The sequence below is a fragment of the Panulirus ornatus genome, chromosome 27 (genome assembly GCF_036320965.1).
Source record: "Panulirus ornatus isolate Po-2019 chromosome 27, ASM3632096v1, whole genome shotgun sequence".
NCBI classification, from domain to species: Eukaryota; Metazoa; Arthropoda; class Malacostraca; order Decapoda; family Palinuridae; genus Panulirus; species Panulirus ornatus.
Window position 1 is genome coordinate 8,783,044 of NC_092250.1, and position 14,357 is coordinate 8,797,400.

The window sequence follows — 14,357 nt, forward strand, 5'->3', positions numbered from 1 at the left end:
TTCTTTTATAGAAAAGTTTCATGGCTTCAAACCCTTTGTCCAGAAGTCTTCTCTGACCCGAAATGTTCTTCAACGATGTTCCCATTGGTTCTTTTCCAAAACATTATATTATCCGTGAAGTTTCCTAGAACTCCCTCACCTCAACGTTCATTTACAAGAGAAGTGCGTGACATGCAAGGTAAGAGGTGGTCGGTATAGTAAACGTGCGTGATTACAGGAAAGGAGTGCAAGGGCTTCGGATATGGACAAAAGAAAGCGGCAGGAGGTCGAGACGATGGTGTACGAGCCTGAGGGCAAATATATATATATATATATATATATATATATATATATATATATATATATATATATATATATATATATATATATATATATATATATATATATATATCCCTGGGGATAGGGGATGAAGAATACTTCCCACGTATTCCCTGCGTGTCGTAGAAGGCGACTAAAAGGAGAGGGAGCAGGAGGCTGGAAATCCTCCCCTCTCGTTTTTTTTTCTTTTTTTTTAATTTTCCAAAAGAAGGAACAGAGGGGGGCCAGGTGAGGATATTCCACAAAGGCCCAGTCCTCTGTTCTTAACGCTACCTCGCTAATGCGGGAAATGGCGGATAGTTTAAAAGAAAAGAAAGAAAAAGATATATATATATATATATATATATATATATATATATATATATATATATATATATATATATATATATTTTTTTTTTTGCTTTGTCGCTGTCTCCCGCGTTTGCGAGGTAGCGCAAGGAAACAGACGAAAGAAATAGCCCAACCCACCCCCATACACATGTATATACATACGTCCACACACGCAAATATACATACCTACACAGCTTTCCATGGTTTACCCCAGACGCTTCACATGCCTTGAATCAATCCACTGACAGCACGTCAACCCCGGTATACCACATCGCTCCAATTCACTCTATTCCTTGCCCTCCTTTCACCCTCCTGCATGTTCAGGCCCCGATCACACAAAATCTTTTTCACTCCATCTTTCCACCTCCAATTTGGTCTCCCTCTTCTCCTCGTTCCCTCCACCTCCGACACATATATTCTCTTGGTCAATCTTTCCTCACTCATTCTCTCCATGTGCCCGAACCATTTCAAAACACCCTCTTCTGCTCTCTCAACCACGCTCTTTTTATTTCCACACATCTCTCTTACCCTTACGTTATTTACTCGATCAAACCACCTCACACCACACATTGTCCTCAAACATCTCATTTCCAGCACATCCATCCTCCTACGCACAACTCTATCTTTCACTCGATCTTTCCACCTCCAATTTGGTCTCCCACTTCTCCTTGTTCCCTCCACCTCCGACACATATATCCTCTTGGTCAATCTTTCCTCTCTCATTCTCTCCATGTGCCCAAATCATTTCAAAACACCCTCTTCTGCTCTCTCAACCACGCTCTTTTTATTTCCACACATCTCTCTTACCCTTACGTTACTCACTCGATCAAACCACCTCACACCACACATTGTCCTCAAACATCTCATTTCCAGCACATCCATCCTCCTGCGCACAACTCTATCCATAGCCCACGCCTCGCAACCATACAACATTGTTGGAACCACTATTCCTTCAAACATACCCATTTTTGCTTTCCGAGATAATGTTCTCGACTTCCACACATTCTTCAAGGCCCCCAGAATTTTCGCCCCCTCCCCCACCCTATGATCCACTTCCGCTTCCATGGTTCCATCCGCTGCCAGATCCACTCCCAGATATCTAAAACACTTCACTTCCTCCAGTTTTTCTCCATTCAAACTCACCTCCCAATTGACTTGACCCTCAACCCTACTGTACCTAATAACCTTGCTCTTATTCACATTTACTCTTAACTTTCTTCTTCCACACACTTTACCAAACTCAGTCACCAGCTTCTGCAGTTTCTCAAATGAATCAGCCACCAGCGCTGTATCATCAGCGAACAACAACTGACTCACTTCCCAAGCTCTCTCATCCCCAACAGACTTCATACTTGCCCCTCTTTCCAAAACTCTTGCATTTACCTCCCTAACAACCCCATCCATAAACAAATTAAACAACCATGGAGACATCACACACCCCTGCCGCAAACCTACATTCACTGAGAACCAATCACTTTCCTCTCTTCCTACACGTACACATGCCTTACATCATCGATAAAAACTTTTCACTGCTTCTAACAACTTGCCTCCCACACCATATATTCTTAATACCTTCCACAGAGCATCTCTATCAACTCTATCATATGCCTTCTCCAGATCCATAAATGCTACATACAAATCCATTTGCTTTTCTAAGTATTTCTCACATACATTCTTCAAAGCAAACACCTGATCCACACATCCTCTACCACTTCTGAAACCACACTGCTCTTCCCCAATCTGATGCTCTGTACATGCCTTCACCCTCTCAATAAATACCCTCCCATATAATTTACCAGGAATACTCAACAAACTTATACCTCTGTAATTTGAGCACGCACTCTTATCCCCTTTGCCTTTGTACAATGGCACTATGCACGCATTCCGCCAATCCTCAGGCACCTCACCATGAGTCATACATACATTAAATAACCTTACCAACCAGTCAACAATACAGTTACCCCCTTTTTTAATAGATTCCACTGCAATACCATCCAAACCTGCTGCCTTGCCGGCTTTCATCTTCCGCAAAGCTTTCACTACTTCTTCTCTGTTTACCAAATCATTTTCCCTAACCCTCTCACTTTGCACACCACCTCGACCAAAACACACTATATCTGCCACTCTATCATCAAACACATTCAACAAACCTTCAAAATACTCACTCCATCTCCTTCTCACATCACCACTACTTGTTATCACCTCCCCATTTGCGCCCTTCACTGAAGTTCCCATTTGCTCCCTTGTCTTACGCACTTTATTTACCTCCTTCCAGAACATCTTTTTATTCTCCCTAAAATTTAATGATACTTTCTCACCCCAACTCTCATTTGCCCTTTTTTTCACCTCTTGCACCTTTCTCTTGACCTCCTGTCTCTTTCTTTTATACATCTCCCACTCAATTGCATTTTTTCCCTACAAAAATCGTCCAAATGCCTCTCTCTTCTCTTTCACTAATACTCTTACTTCTTCATCCCACAACTCACTACCCTTTCTAATCAACCCACCTCCCACTCTTCTCATGCCACAAGCATCTTTTGCGCAATCCATCACTGCAAGTAGTGGTGATGTGAGAAGGAGATGGAGTGAGTATTTTGAAGGTTTGTTGAATGTGTTTGATGATAGAGTGGCAGATATAGTGTGTTTTGGTCGAGGTGGTGTGCAAAGTGAGAGGGTTAGGGAAAATGATTTGGTAAACAGAGAAGAAGTAGTGAAAGCTTTGCGGAAGATGAAAGCCGGCAAGGCAGCAGGTTTGGATGGTATTGCAGTGGAATTTATTAAAAAAGGGGGTGACTGTATTGTTGACTGGTTGGTAAGGTTATTTAATGTATGTATGACTCATGGTGAGGTGCCTGAGGATTGGCGGAATGCGTGCATTGTGCCATTGTACAAAGGCAAAGGGGATAAGAGTGAGTGCTCAAATTACAGAGGTATAAGTTTGTTGAGTATTCCTGGTAAATTATATGGGAGGGTATTGATTGAGAGGGTGAAGGCATGTACAGAGCATCAGATTGGGGAAGAGCAGTGTGGTTTCAGAAGTGGTAGAGGATGTGTGGATCAGGTGTTTGCTTTGAAGAATGTATGTGAGAAATACTTAGAAAAGCAAATGGATTTGTATGTAGCATTTATGGATCTGGAGAAGGCATATGATAGAGTTGATAGAGATGCTCTGTGGAAGGTATTAAGAATATATGGTGTGGGAGGCAAGTTGTTAGAAGCAGTGAAAAGTTTTTATCGAGGATGTAAGGCATGTGTACGTGTAGGAAGAGAGGAAAGTGATTGGTTCTCAGTGAATGTAGGTTTGCGGCAGGGGTGTGTGATGTCTCCATGGTTGTTTAATTTGTTTATGGATGGGGTTGTTAGGGAGGTAAATGGAAGAATTTTGGAAAGAGGGGCAAGTATGAAGTCTGTTGGGATGAGAGAGCTTGGGAAGTGAGTCAGTTGTTGTTCGCTGATGATACAGCGCTGGTGGCTGATTCATGTGAGAAACTGCAGAAGCTGGTGACTGAGTTTGGAAAAGTGTGTGGAAGAAGAAAGTTAAGAGTAAATGTGAATAAGAGCAAGGTTATTAGGTACAGTAGGGTTGAGGGTCAAGTCAATTGGGAGGTGAGTTTGAATGGAGAAAAACTGGAGGAAGTGAAGTGTTTTAGATATCTGGGAGTGGATCTAGCAGCGGATGGAACCATGGAAGCGGAAGTGGATCATAGGGTGGGGGAGGGGGCGAAAATCCTGGGGGCCTTGAAGAATGTGTGGAAGTCGAGAACATTATCTCGGAAAGCAAAAATGGGTATGTTTGAAGGAATAGTGGTTCCAACAATGTTGTATGGTTGCGAGGCGTGGGCTATGGATAGAGTTGTGCGCAGGAGGATGGATGTGCTGGAAATGAGATGTTTGAGGACAATGTGTGGTGTGAGGTGGTTTGATCGAGTGAGTAACGTAAGGGTAAGAGAGATGTGTGGAAATAAAAAGAGCGTGGTTGAGAGAGCAGAAGAGGGTGTTTTGAAGTGGTTTGGGCACATGGAGAGGATGAGTGAGGAAAGATTGACCAAGAGGATATATGTGTCGGAGGTGGAGGGAGCAAGGAGAAGAGGGAGACCAAATTGGAGGTGGAAAGATGGAGTGAAAAAGATTTTGTGTGATCGGGGCCTGAACATGCAGGAGGGTGAAAGGAGGGCAAGGAATAGAGTGAATTGGAGCGATGTGGTATACCGGGGTTGACGTGCTGTCAGTGGATTGAATCAAGGCATGTGAAGCGTCTGGGGTAAACCATGGAAAGCTGTGTAGGTATGTATATTTGCGTGTGTGGACGTATGTATATACATGTGTATGGGGGGGGTTGGGCCATTTCTTTCGTCTGTTTCCTTGCGCTACCTCGCAAACGCGGGAGACAGCGACAAAGTATAATAAATAAAATATAAATATATATATATATATATATATATATATATATATATATATATATATATATATATATATATATATATATATATATATATTATATTTTTTATTTTGCTTTGTCGCTGTCTCCCGCGTTTGCGAGGTAGCGCAAGAAAACAGACGAAAGAAATGTCCCAACCCACCCCCATACACATGTATATACAAACACGTCCGCACACGCAAATATACATACCCATACATCTCAATGTACACATATATATACACACACAGACACCTACATATATACGCATGCACACAATTCATACTGTCTGCCTTTATTCATTCCTATCGCCACCTCTCCACACATGGAATAACATCTCCCTCCCCGCTAATGTGTGCGAGGTAGCGCTAGGAAAAGACAACAAAGGCCCCATTCGTTCACACTCAGTCTCTAGCTGTCATGCAATAACGCCCGAAACCACAGCTCCCTTTCCGCATCCACGCCCATAGAACTTTCCATGGTTTACCCCAGACGCTTCACATGCCCTGATTCAATCCACTGACAGCACGTCGATCCCGGTATACCACATCGATCCAATTCACTCTATTCCTTGCCCACCTTTCACCCTCCTGCATGTTCAGGCCCCGATCACTCAAAATCTTTTTCACTCCATCTTTCCACTTCCAATTTGGTCTCCCACTTCTCCTCGTTCCCTCCACCACCGACACATATATCCTCTTGGTCAATCTTTCTTCACTCATTCTCTACATGTGCCCAAACCATTTCAAAACACCCTCTTCTGCTCTCTCAACCAAGCTCTTTTTATTTCCAAACATCTCTCTTACCCTTAAATTACTTATTCGATCAAACCACCTCACACCAAATATTGTCCTCAAATATCTCATTTCCAGCACATCCATCCTCCTGCGCACACCTCTATCCATAGCCTACGCCTCGCAACCATACAACATTGTTGGAACCACTATTCCTTCAGACATACCCATTTTTGCTTTCGGGGATAATGTTCTCGACTTCCATATATTCTTCAAGGCTCCCAGGATTTTCACCCCCTCCCCCACCCTATGATTCACTTCCGCTTCCATGGTTCCATCCGCTGCCAGATCCACTACCAGATATCTAAAACACTTCACTTCCTCCAGTTTTTCTCCATTCAAACTTACCTCCCAATTAACTTGACCCTCAACCCTTCTGTACCTAATAACCTTGCTCTTATTCACATTTACTCTTAACTTTCTTCTTTCACACACTTTACCAAACTCAGTCACCAGCTTCTGCAGTTTCTCACATGAATCAACCACCAGCGCTGTATCATCAGCGAACAACAACTGACTCACTTCCCAAGCTCTCTCATCCCCAACAGACTTCATACTTGCCCCTCTTTCCAAAACTCTTGCATTCACCTCCCTAACAACCCCATCCATAAACAAATTAAACAACCGTGGAGACATCACACACCCCTGCCGCAAACTGATCATTTTCCTCTCTTCCTACACGTACACATGCCTTACATCCTCGATAAAGACTTTTCACTGCTTCTAACAACTTGCCTCCCACACCATATATTCTAAGTACCTTCCACAGAGCATCTCTATCAACTCTATCATATGCCTTCTCCAGATCCATAAATGCTACATACAAATCCATTTGCTTTTCTAAGTATTTCTCACATACATTCTTCTAAGCAAACACCTGATCCACACATCCTCTACCACTTCTGAAACCACACTGCTCTTCCACAATCTGATGCTCTGTACATGCCTTCACCCTCTAAATCAATACCCCCCCCATATAATTTACCAGGAATACTCAACAAACATATACCTCTGTAGTTTGAGCACTCACTCAAAGGGGATACCCTTTGCCTTTGTACATTGGCGCTATGCACGCATTCCGCCAATCCTCAGGCACCTCACCATGAATCATACATACATTAAATAACCTCACCAACCAGTCAACAATACAGTCACCCCCTTTTTTAATAAATTCCACTGCAATACCATCCAAACCTGCTGCCTTGCCGGCTTTCATCTTCCGCGAAGCTTTTACTACCTCTTCTCTATTTACCAAATCATTTTCCCTAACCCTCTCACTTTGCACACCACCTCGACCAAAACACCCTATATCTGCCACTCTATCATCAATCATTCAACAAACCTTCAAAATACTCACTCCATCTCCTTCTCACATCACCACTACTTGTTATCACCTCCCCATTAGCCCCCTTCACTGAAGTTCCCATTTGCTCCCTTGTCTTACGCACTTTATTTACCTCCTTCCAGAACATCTTTTTATTCTCCCTAAAATTTAATGATACTCTCTCACCCCAACTCTCACTTACCCTCTTTTTCACCTCTTGCACCTTTCTCTTGACCTCCTGTATCTTTCTTTATATATATATATATATATATATATATATATATATATATATATATATATATATATATATATATATATATATATATATATATATATATATTATATATATATATATATATATATATATATATATATATATATATATATATATATATGTATGTATATATATATATATATGTATATATATATATATATATTTTCCCTGGGGATAGGGGAGAAAGAATACTTCCCACGCATTCCTCACGTGTCGTAGAAGGCGACTAGAGGGGACTGGAGCGGGGAGCCAGAAATCCACCCCTCCTTCTATTGTAACTTTCTAAAATGTGAAACAGAATAAGGAGTCACGCGGGGAGTGCTCATCCTCCTCGAATTCTCAGATTAGGGTGTCTAAATGTGTGTGGATGTAACCAAGATGTGAAAAAAGGAGAGATAGGTTGTATGTTTAAAGAAAGGAACCTGGATGTTTTGGCTCTGAGTGAAACGAAGCTCAAGGTTAAAGGGGAAGAGTGGTTTGGGAATGTCTTGGGAGTAAAGTCAGAGGTTAGTGAGAGGACAAGAGCAAGGGAAGGAGGAGCACTACTCCTGAAAGAGGAGTTGTGGGAGTATGTGATAGAATGTAAGAAAGTAAATTCTAGATTAATATGGGTAAAACTGAAAGTTGATGGAGAGAGATGGGTGATTATTGGTGCATATGCACCTGGGCATGAGAAGAAAGATCATGAGAGGCAAGTGTTTTGGGAGCAGCTGAATGACTGTGTTAGTGGTTTGGTGCACAAGACCGGGTTATAGTGATGGGTGATTTGAGTGCAAAGGTGAGTAATGTGGCAGTTGAGGGAATAATTGGTATACATGGGGTGTTCAGTGTTGTAAATGGAAATGGTGAAGAGCTTCTAGATGTATCTGCTGAAAAAGGACTGGTGATTGGGAATACCTGGTTTAAAAAGCGAGATATATATAAGTATACGTATGTAAGTAGGAGAGATGGCCAGAGAGCGTTATTGGATTACGTGTTAATTGACAGGCGCGCGAAAGAGAGACTTTTGGATGTTAATGTGCTGCTGAGAGACGCAACTGGAGGGATGTCTGATCATTTGTATGGGTTTTCAGAAAAGAAGAGAGAATGTTGAGGGTGGTGAGAGTAAGTGAGCTTGTGAAGGAGACTTGTGTGAGGAAGTACCAGGAGAGACTGAGTACAGAATGGAAAAAGGTGAGAACAATGGAGGTAAGGGGAGTGGGGGAGGAATGGGATGTATTTCGGGAATGAGTGATGGCTTGCGCAAAAGATGCTTGTGGCATGAGAAGCGTGCGAGCTGGGTTGATTAGAAAAGGTAGTGAGTGGGGGGATGAAAAAGTAAGATTATTAGTGAAAGAGAAGAGAGAGGCATTTGGACGATTTTTGCAGGGAAGGAATGCAAATATATATATATATATATATATATATATATATATATATATATATATATATATACATATATATATATATATATATATATATATATATATATATATATATATGTGTGTGTGTGTGTGTGTGTGTGAATGCCTTTGTTGTCTTTTCCTAGTGCTACCTGGCGCACATGCTAGGGGAGGGGGTTGTCATTTCATGTGTGGCGGGGTGGCGACGGAAATTAATAAGAACAGACAGTATGAATTATGTGCATGTGTAAATATGTATATGTCTCTGTGTGTATATATATATGTATACGTTGAGATGTATACGTATGTATATGTGCATATGTATGCGGGTGGTTTGAGCAGTTCTTTCGTCTGTTTCGTTGCGCTACCTCGCTAACGCGGGAGACAGCGACAGAGTATAATACAGATTATATATATATATATATATATATATATATATATATATATATATATATATATATATATATATATATATATATATATATATATATATATTTCATTTATTGTATTTTGCTTTGTCGCTGTCTCCCGCGTTTGCGAGGTAGCGCAAGGAAACAGACGAAAGAAATGGCCCAACCCACCCCCATACACATGTATATACATACACGTCCACACACACAAATATACATACCTACACATCTCAATGTACACATATATATATACACACACAGACATGTACATATATACACATGTACATAATTCATACTGTCTGCCTTTATTTATTCCCATCGCCACCTCGCCACATATGGCATAACATCCCCCTCTCCCCTCTTGTGTGCGAGGTAGCGCTAGGAAAAGACAACAAAGGCCCCATTCGTTCACACTCAGTCTCTAGCTGTCATGTAATAATGCCCGAAACCACAGCTCCCTTTCCACATCCAGGCCCCACAGAACTTTCCATGGTTTACCCCAGACGCTTCATAAGCCCTGATTCAATCCATTGACAGCACGTCGACCCCGGTATACCACATCGATCCAATTCACTCTGTTCCTTGCCCGCCTTTCACCCTCATGCATGTTCAGGCCCCGATCACTCAAAATCTTTTTCACTCCATCTTTCCACCTCCAATTTGGTCTCCCACTTCTCCTCTTTCCCTCCACCTCCGACACATATATCCTCTTGGTCAATCTTTCCTCACTCATTCTCTCCATGTGCCCAAACCATTTCAAAACACCCTCTTCTGCTCTTTCAACCACGCTATTTTTATTTCCACATATCTCTCTTACCCTTACATTACTTACTCGATCAAACCACCTCACACCACATATTGTCCTCAAACTTCTCATATCCAGCACATCCACCCTCCTGTGCACAACTCTATCCATAGCCCACGCCTCGCAACCATACAACATTGTTGGAACCACTATTCCTTCAAACATACCCATTTTTGCTTTCCGAGATAATGTTCTCGACTTCCAAACATTCTTCAAGGCTCCCAGGATTTTCGCCCCCTCCCCCACCCTATGATTCACTTCCGCTTCCATGGTTCCATCCGCTGTCAGATCCACTCCCAGATATCTAAAACACTTCACTTCCTCCAGTTTTTCTCCATTCAAACTTACCTTCCAATTGACGTGTCCCTCAACCCTACTGTACCTAATAACCTTGCTCTTATTCACCTTTACTCTAAGCTTTCTTCTTTCACACACTTTACAAAACTCAGTCACCAGCTTCTGCAGTTTCTCACCCGAATCAGCCACTATCGCTGTATCATCAGCGAACAACAACTGACTCACTTCCCAAGCTCTCTCATCCCCAACAGACTGCCTGCATACTGGCCCCTCTTTGTAATAATACATGTTTTAGTTGAAATCATTTTTCTTCAGTGAAAGTAATTATGTTCAGATTTACCTTTGGTATTTTTTTCTTTTCTTACAGAATAAAGATTACCATGCCCCAGTCGGGTCCAAGCCACCTCTGCTGGTGAAGGCTCACGAAGGCCCTACGAGCGCCGCCTCCACCCTCCTCAACCTAAGCTACCAGTTTTTCACTTCTAGGGGGTTCGCCATCCTAGACGTCGACTACCGAGGGAGCACCGGCTACGGGAAACTATATCGAAACAAACTTAATGAAATGTAAGTGGCTCAAGCAGGCAGTAGATATATGTTTACAATGCTATATAGGATTAGATAGAACTAATAGATTCTGCCTTAATCGGTATAGCTTCACGGCTACTTCAATACAACTTGGCGATGCAGTCAAGGAAAGCGCTTGCATGGATGACGTAAAGGTTTTCTTAATGCTTCTCTCTGATGTTTCTGAGCTTTGGCCGCAAACAAACTGCAGCAGTTCTTGAAAATCTACAACATGATCCCAGATCTCATAAGATACCTTTAGAATTTTCCTTTTCCATTTCTTTGTTATCATGTTACTTTACGTATTTCAAAGATTTTCTGTCATTTAATTCTGATGTCAGTTTTTGCTATAAATGTGCTCTTTTGTCATTATTGTTGTTTAATATACACATGACTGCTTTATTTACATATCAGGCAAATTAACGTCTAAAGTACTTCTGCAAGATTTTCAGGCCCCAATTATCTTCTAACAAGACATTTGTGCTTACACGACATATATAAACATCCACCCGATGTGTAGTTGTCGAGGACTAAGCAATTAGTGTGATTGTTGGCAACAAGACTCTCACGTACATAGCACTCAAATGCACCTTTAACAGCCTTCTGAACTGGATTACAAACAACCAAACCATGACTACTGTCATTCACGTTACTTTCACTTCCAACCACGTGTCAACGGCTATTGTATGAGTATACCCCAGCTTCCTTAATGTTGTTAAGTCCATCAAGCTTTTCGGTATCACTTTGAACAGTAAAGGAAGTTCAAAGAAACACGTTAGTATAACTATCAAATCCTTCGGCTTTCATTTTTACATTCTTCTAAACCTCAAAACATCTGGATATCCTCTGAATAGTGTCATCAGTAATTCCTAAATATCCCCTAAGCACACCAGTGACCCTGCTTCGTCCTTCTTCTTACCCACTGAACAACATATATATATATATATATATATATATATATATATATATATATATATATATATATATATATATATATATATATATTTACTTTATTTATTTATTTTGCTTTGTCGCTGTCTCCCGCGTTTGCGAGGTAGCGCAAGGAAACAGACGAAAGAAATGGCCCAACCCACCCCTATACACAATGTATATACATACACGTCCACACACGCAAATATACACACCTATACATCTCAATGTACACATTTATATACACACACAGTCACATACATATATACCCATGCACATAATTCACACTGTCTGCCTTTATTCATTCCCATCGCCACCTCGTCACACGTGGAATACCATCCCCCTCCCCCCCTCATGTGTGCAAGGTAGCACTAGGAAAAGACAACAAAGGCCCCATTCGTTCACACTCAGTCTCTAGCTGTCGTGCAATAATGCCCGAAACCACAGCTCCCTTTCCACATCCAGGCCCAACAGAACTTTCCACGGTTTACCCCAGACGCTTCACATGCCTTGATTCAATCCACTGACAGCACGTCAACCCCGGTATACCACATCGATCCAATTCACTCTATTCCTTGCCCTCCTTTCACCCTCCTGCATGTTCAGGCCCCGATCACACAAAATCTTTTTCACTCCATCTTTCCACCTCCAATTTGGTCTCCCACTTCTCGTTCCCTCCACCTCCGACACATATATCCTCTTGGTCAATCTTTCCTCACTCATTCACTCCATGTGCCCAAACCATTTCCAAACACCCTCTTCTGCTCTCTCAACCACGCTCTTTTTATTTCCACACATCTCTCTTACCCTTACATTACTCACTCAATCAAGCCACCTCACACCACACATTGTCCTCAAACATCTCATTTTCAGCACATCCACCCTCCTGCGCACAACTCTATCCATAGCCCACGCCTCGCAACCATACAACATTGTTGGAACCACTATTCCTTCAAACATGACCATTTTTGCTTTCCGAGATAATGTTCTCGACTTCCACACATTCTTCATGGCTCCCAGGATTTTCGCCCCCTCCCCCACCCTATGATTCACTTCCGCTTCCATGGTTCCATCCGCTGCCAGATCCACTCCCAGATATCTAAAACACTTTACTTCCTCCAGTTTTTCTCCATTCAAACTTACCTCCCAATTGACTTGACCCTCAACCCTACTATACCTAATAACCTTGCTCTTATTCACATTTACTCTTAACTTTCTTCTTTCACACACTTTACCAAGCTCAGTCACCAGCTTCTGCAGTTTCTCACATGAATCAGACACCAGCGCTGTATCATCAGCGAACAACAACTGACTCACTTCCCAAGCTCTCTCATTCACAACAGACTTCATACTTACCCCTCTTTCCAACACTCTTGCATTCACCTCCCTAACAACCCCATCCATAAACAAATTAAACAACCATGGAGACATCACACACCCCTGCCGCAAACCTACAATCACCCTGCCGCAAACCTGCAATCACTGAGAACCAATCACTCTCCTCTCTTCCTACACGTACACATGCCTTACATCCTCGATAAAAACTTTTCACTGCTTCTAACAACTTGCCTCCCACACCATATATTCTTAATACCTTCCACAGAGCATCTCTATCTACTCTATCATATGCCTTCTCCAGATCCATAAATGCTACATACAAATCCATTTGCTTTTCTAAGTATTTCTCACATACATTCTTCAAAGCCTTTATTCCCGTCGCCACCCTGCCATTCATGAAAAAATGACAACCCCCTCCTCCCGCATGTGCGCGAGGTAGCGCTAGGAAAAAGAGAACAAATGCCACATTCGTTTACACTCAGTCTCTGGCTGTCATGTATAATGCACCGCAATCGCAGCTCCCTTTTCACAACCAGGCTCCACAAAAGTTTCCATGCTTTACTCAAGACGTTTCACATGCCCTGGTTCAATCCATTGATAGCACGTCGACCCCGGTATACCACATCGTTCCAATTCACTCTATTCCTTGCACGCCTTTCCCCCTCCTGCATGTTCAGGCCCCGATCACTCAAAATCTTTTTCATTCCATCTTTCCACTTCCAATTTGTTCTCCCACTTCTCTTCCCTCAACCTCTGACACATATATCGTCTTTGTCAATCTTTCCTCACTCATTCTCTCCATGTGACCAAACCATTTCAAAACACCCTCTTCTCCTCTCAACCACACTCTTTTTATTACCACACATCTCTCTCACCCTTTCGTTTCCTACTTGGTCAAACCACCTCACACCACATATTGTCCTCAAACATCTCATTTCCAGCACATCCACCCTCCTCTGCACAACTCTATCTATAGCCCATGCCTCGCAACCATATAACATTGTCGGAACCAATATTCCATCAAACATACCCATTTTTGCTTTCCGAGATAATGTTCTCGCCTTCCACACATTTTTCTACGCTCCCAGAACTTTCGCCCCGTTCCCCTACCTATGACTCACTTCAGTTTCCATGGTTCCATCCGCTGCCAAATCCTATCACAGATATCTAAAAC

General features: G+C 42.1%; 1 protein-coding gene across 1 annotated transcript in view; it reads left to right on the plus strand.

Moving 5' to 3' along the window:
* LOC139757506 (uncharacterized) overlaps positions 1 to 14,357 on the plus strand; it is a 299,349-nt gene that overhangs the window by 244,810 nt on the left and 40,182 nt on the right. Inside the window, exon 13 of the mRNA XM_071678019.1 lies at positions 10,719 to 10,915. Coding sequence (XP_071534120.1) covers positions 10,719 to 10,915 — 197 coding nt within the window. The remainder of the gene's footprint in view (positions 1 to 10,718; positions 10,916 to 14,357) is intronic.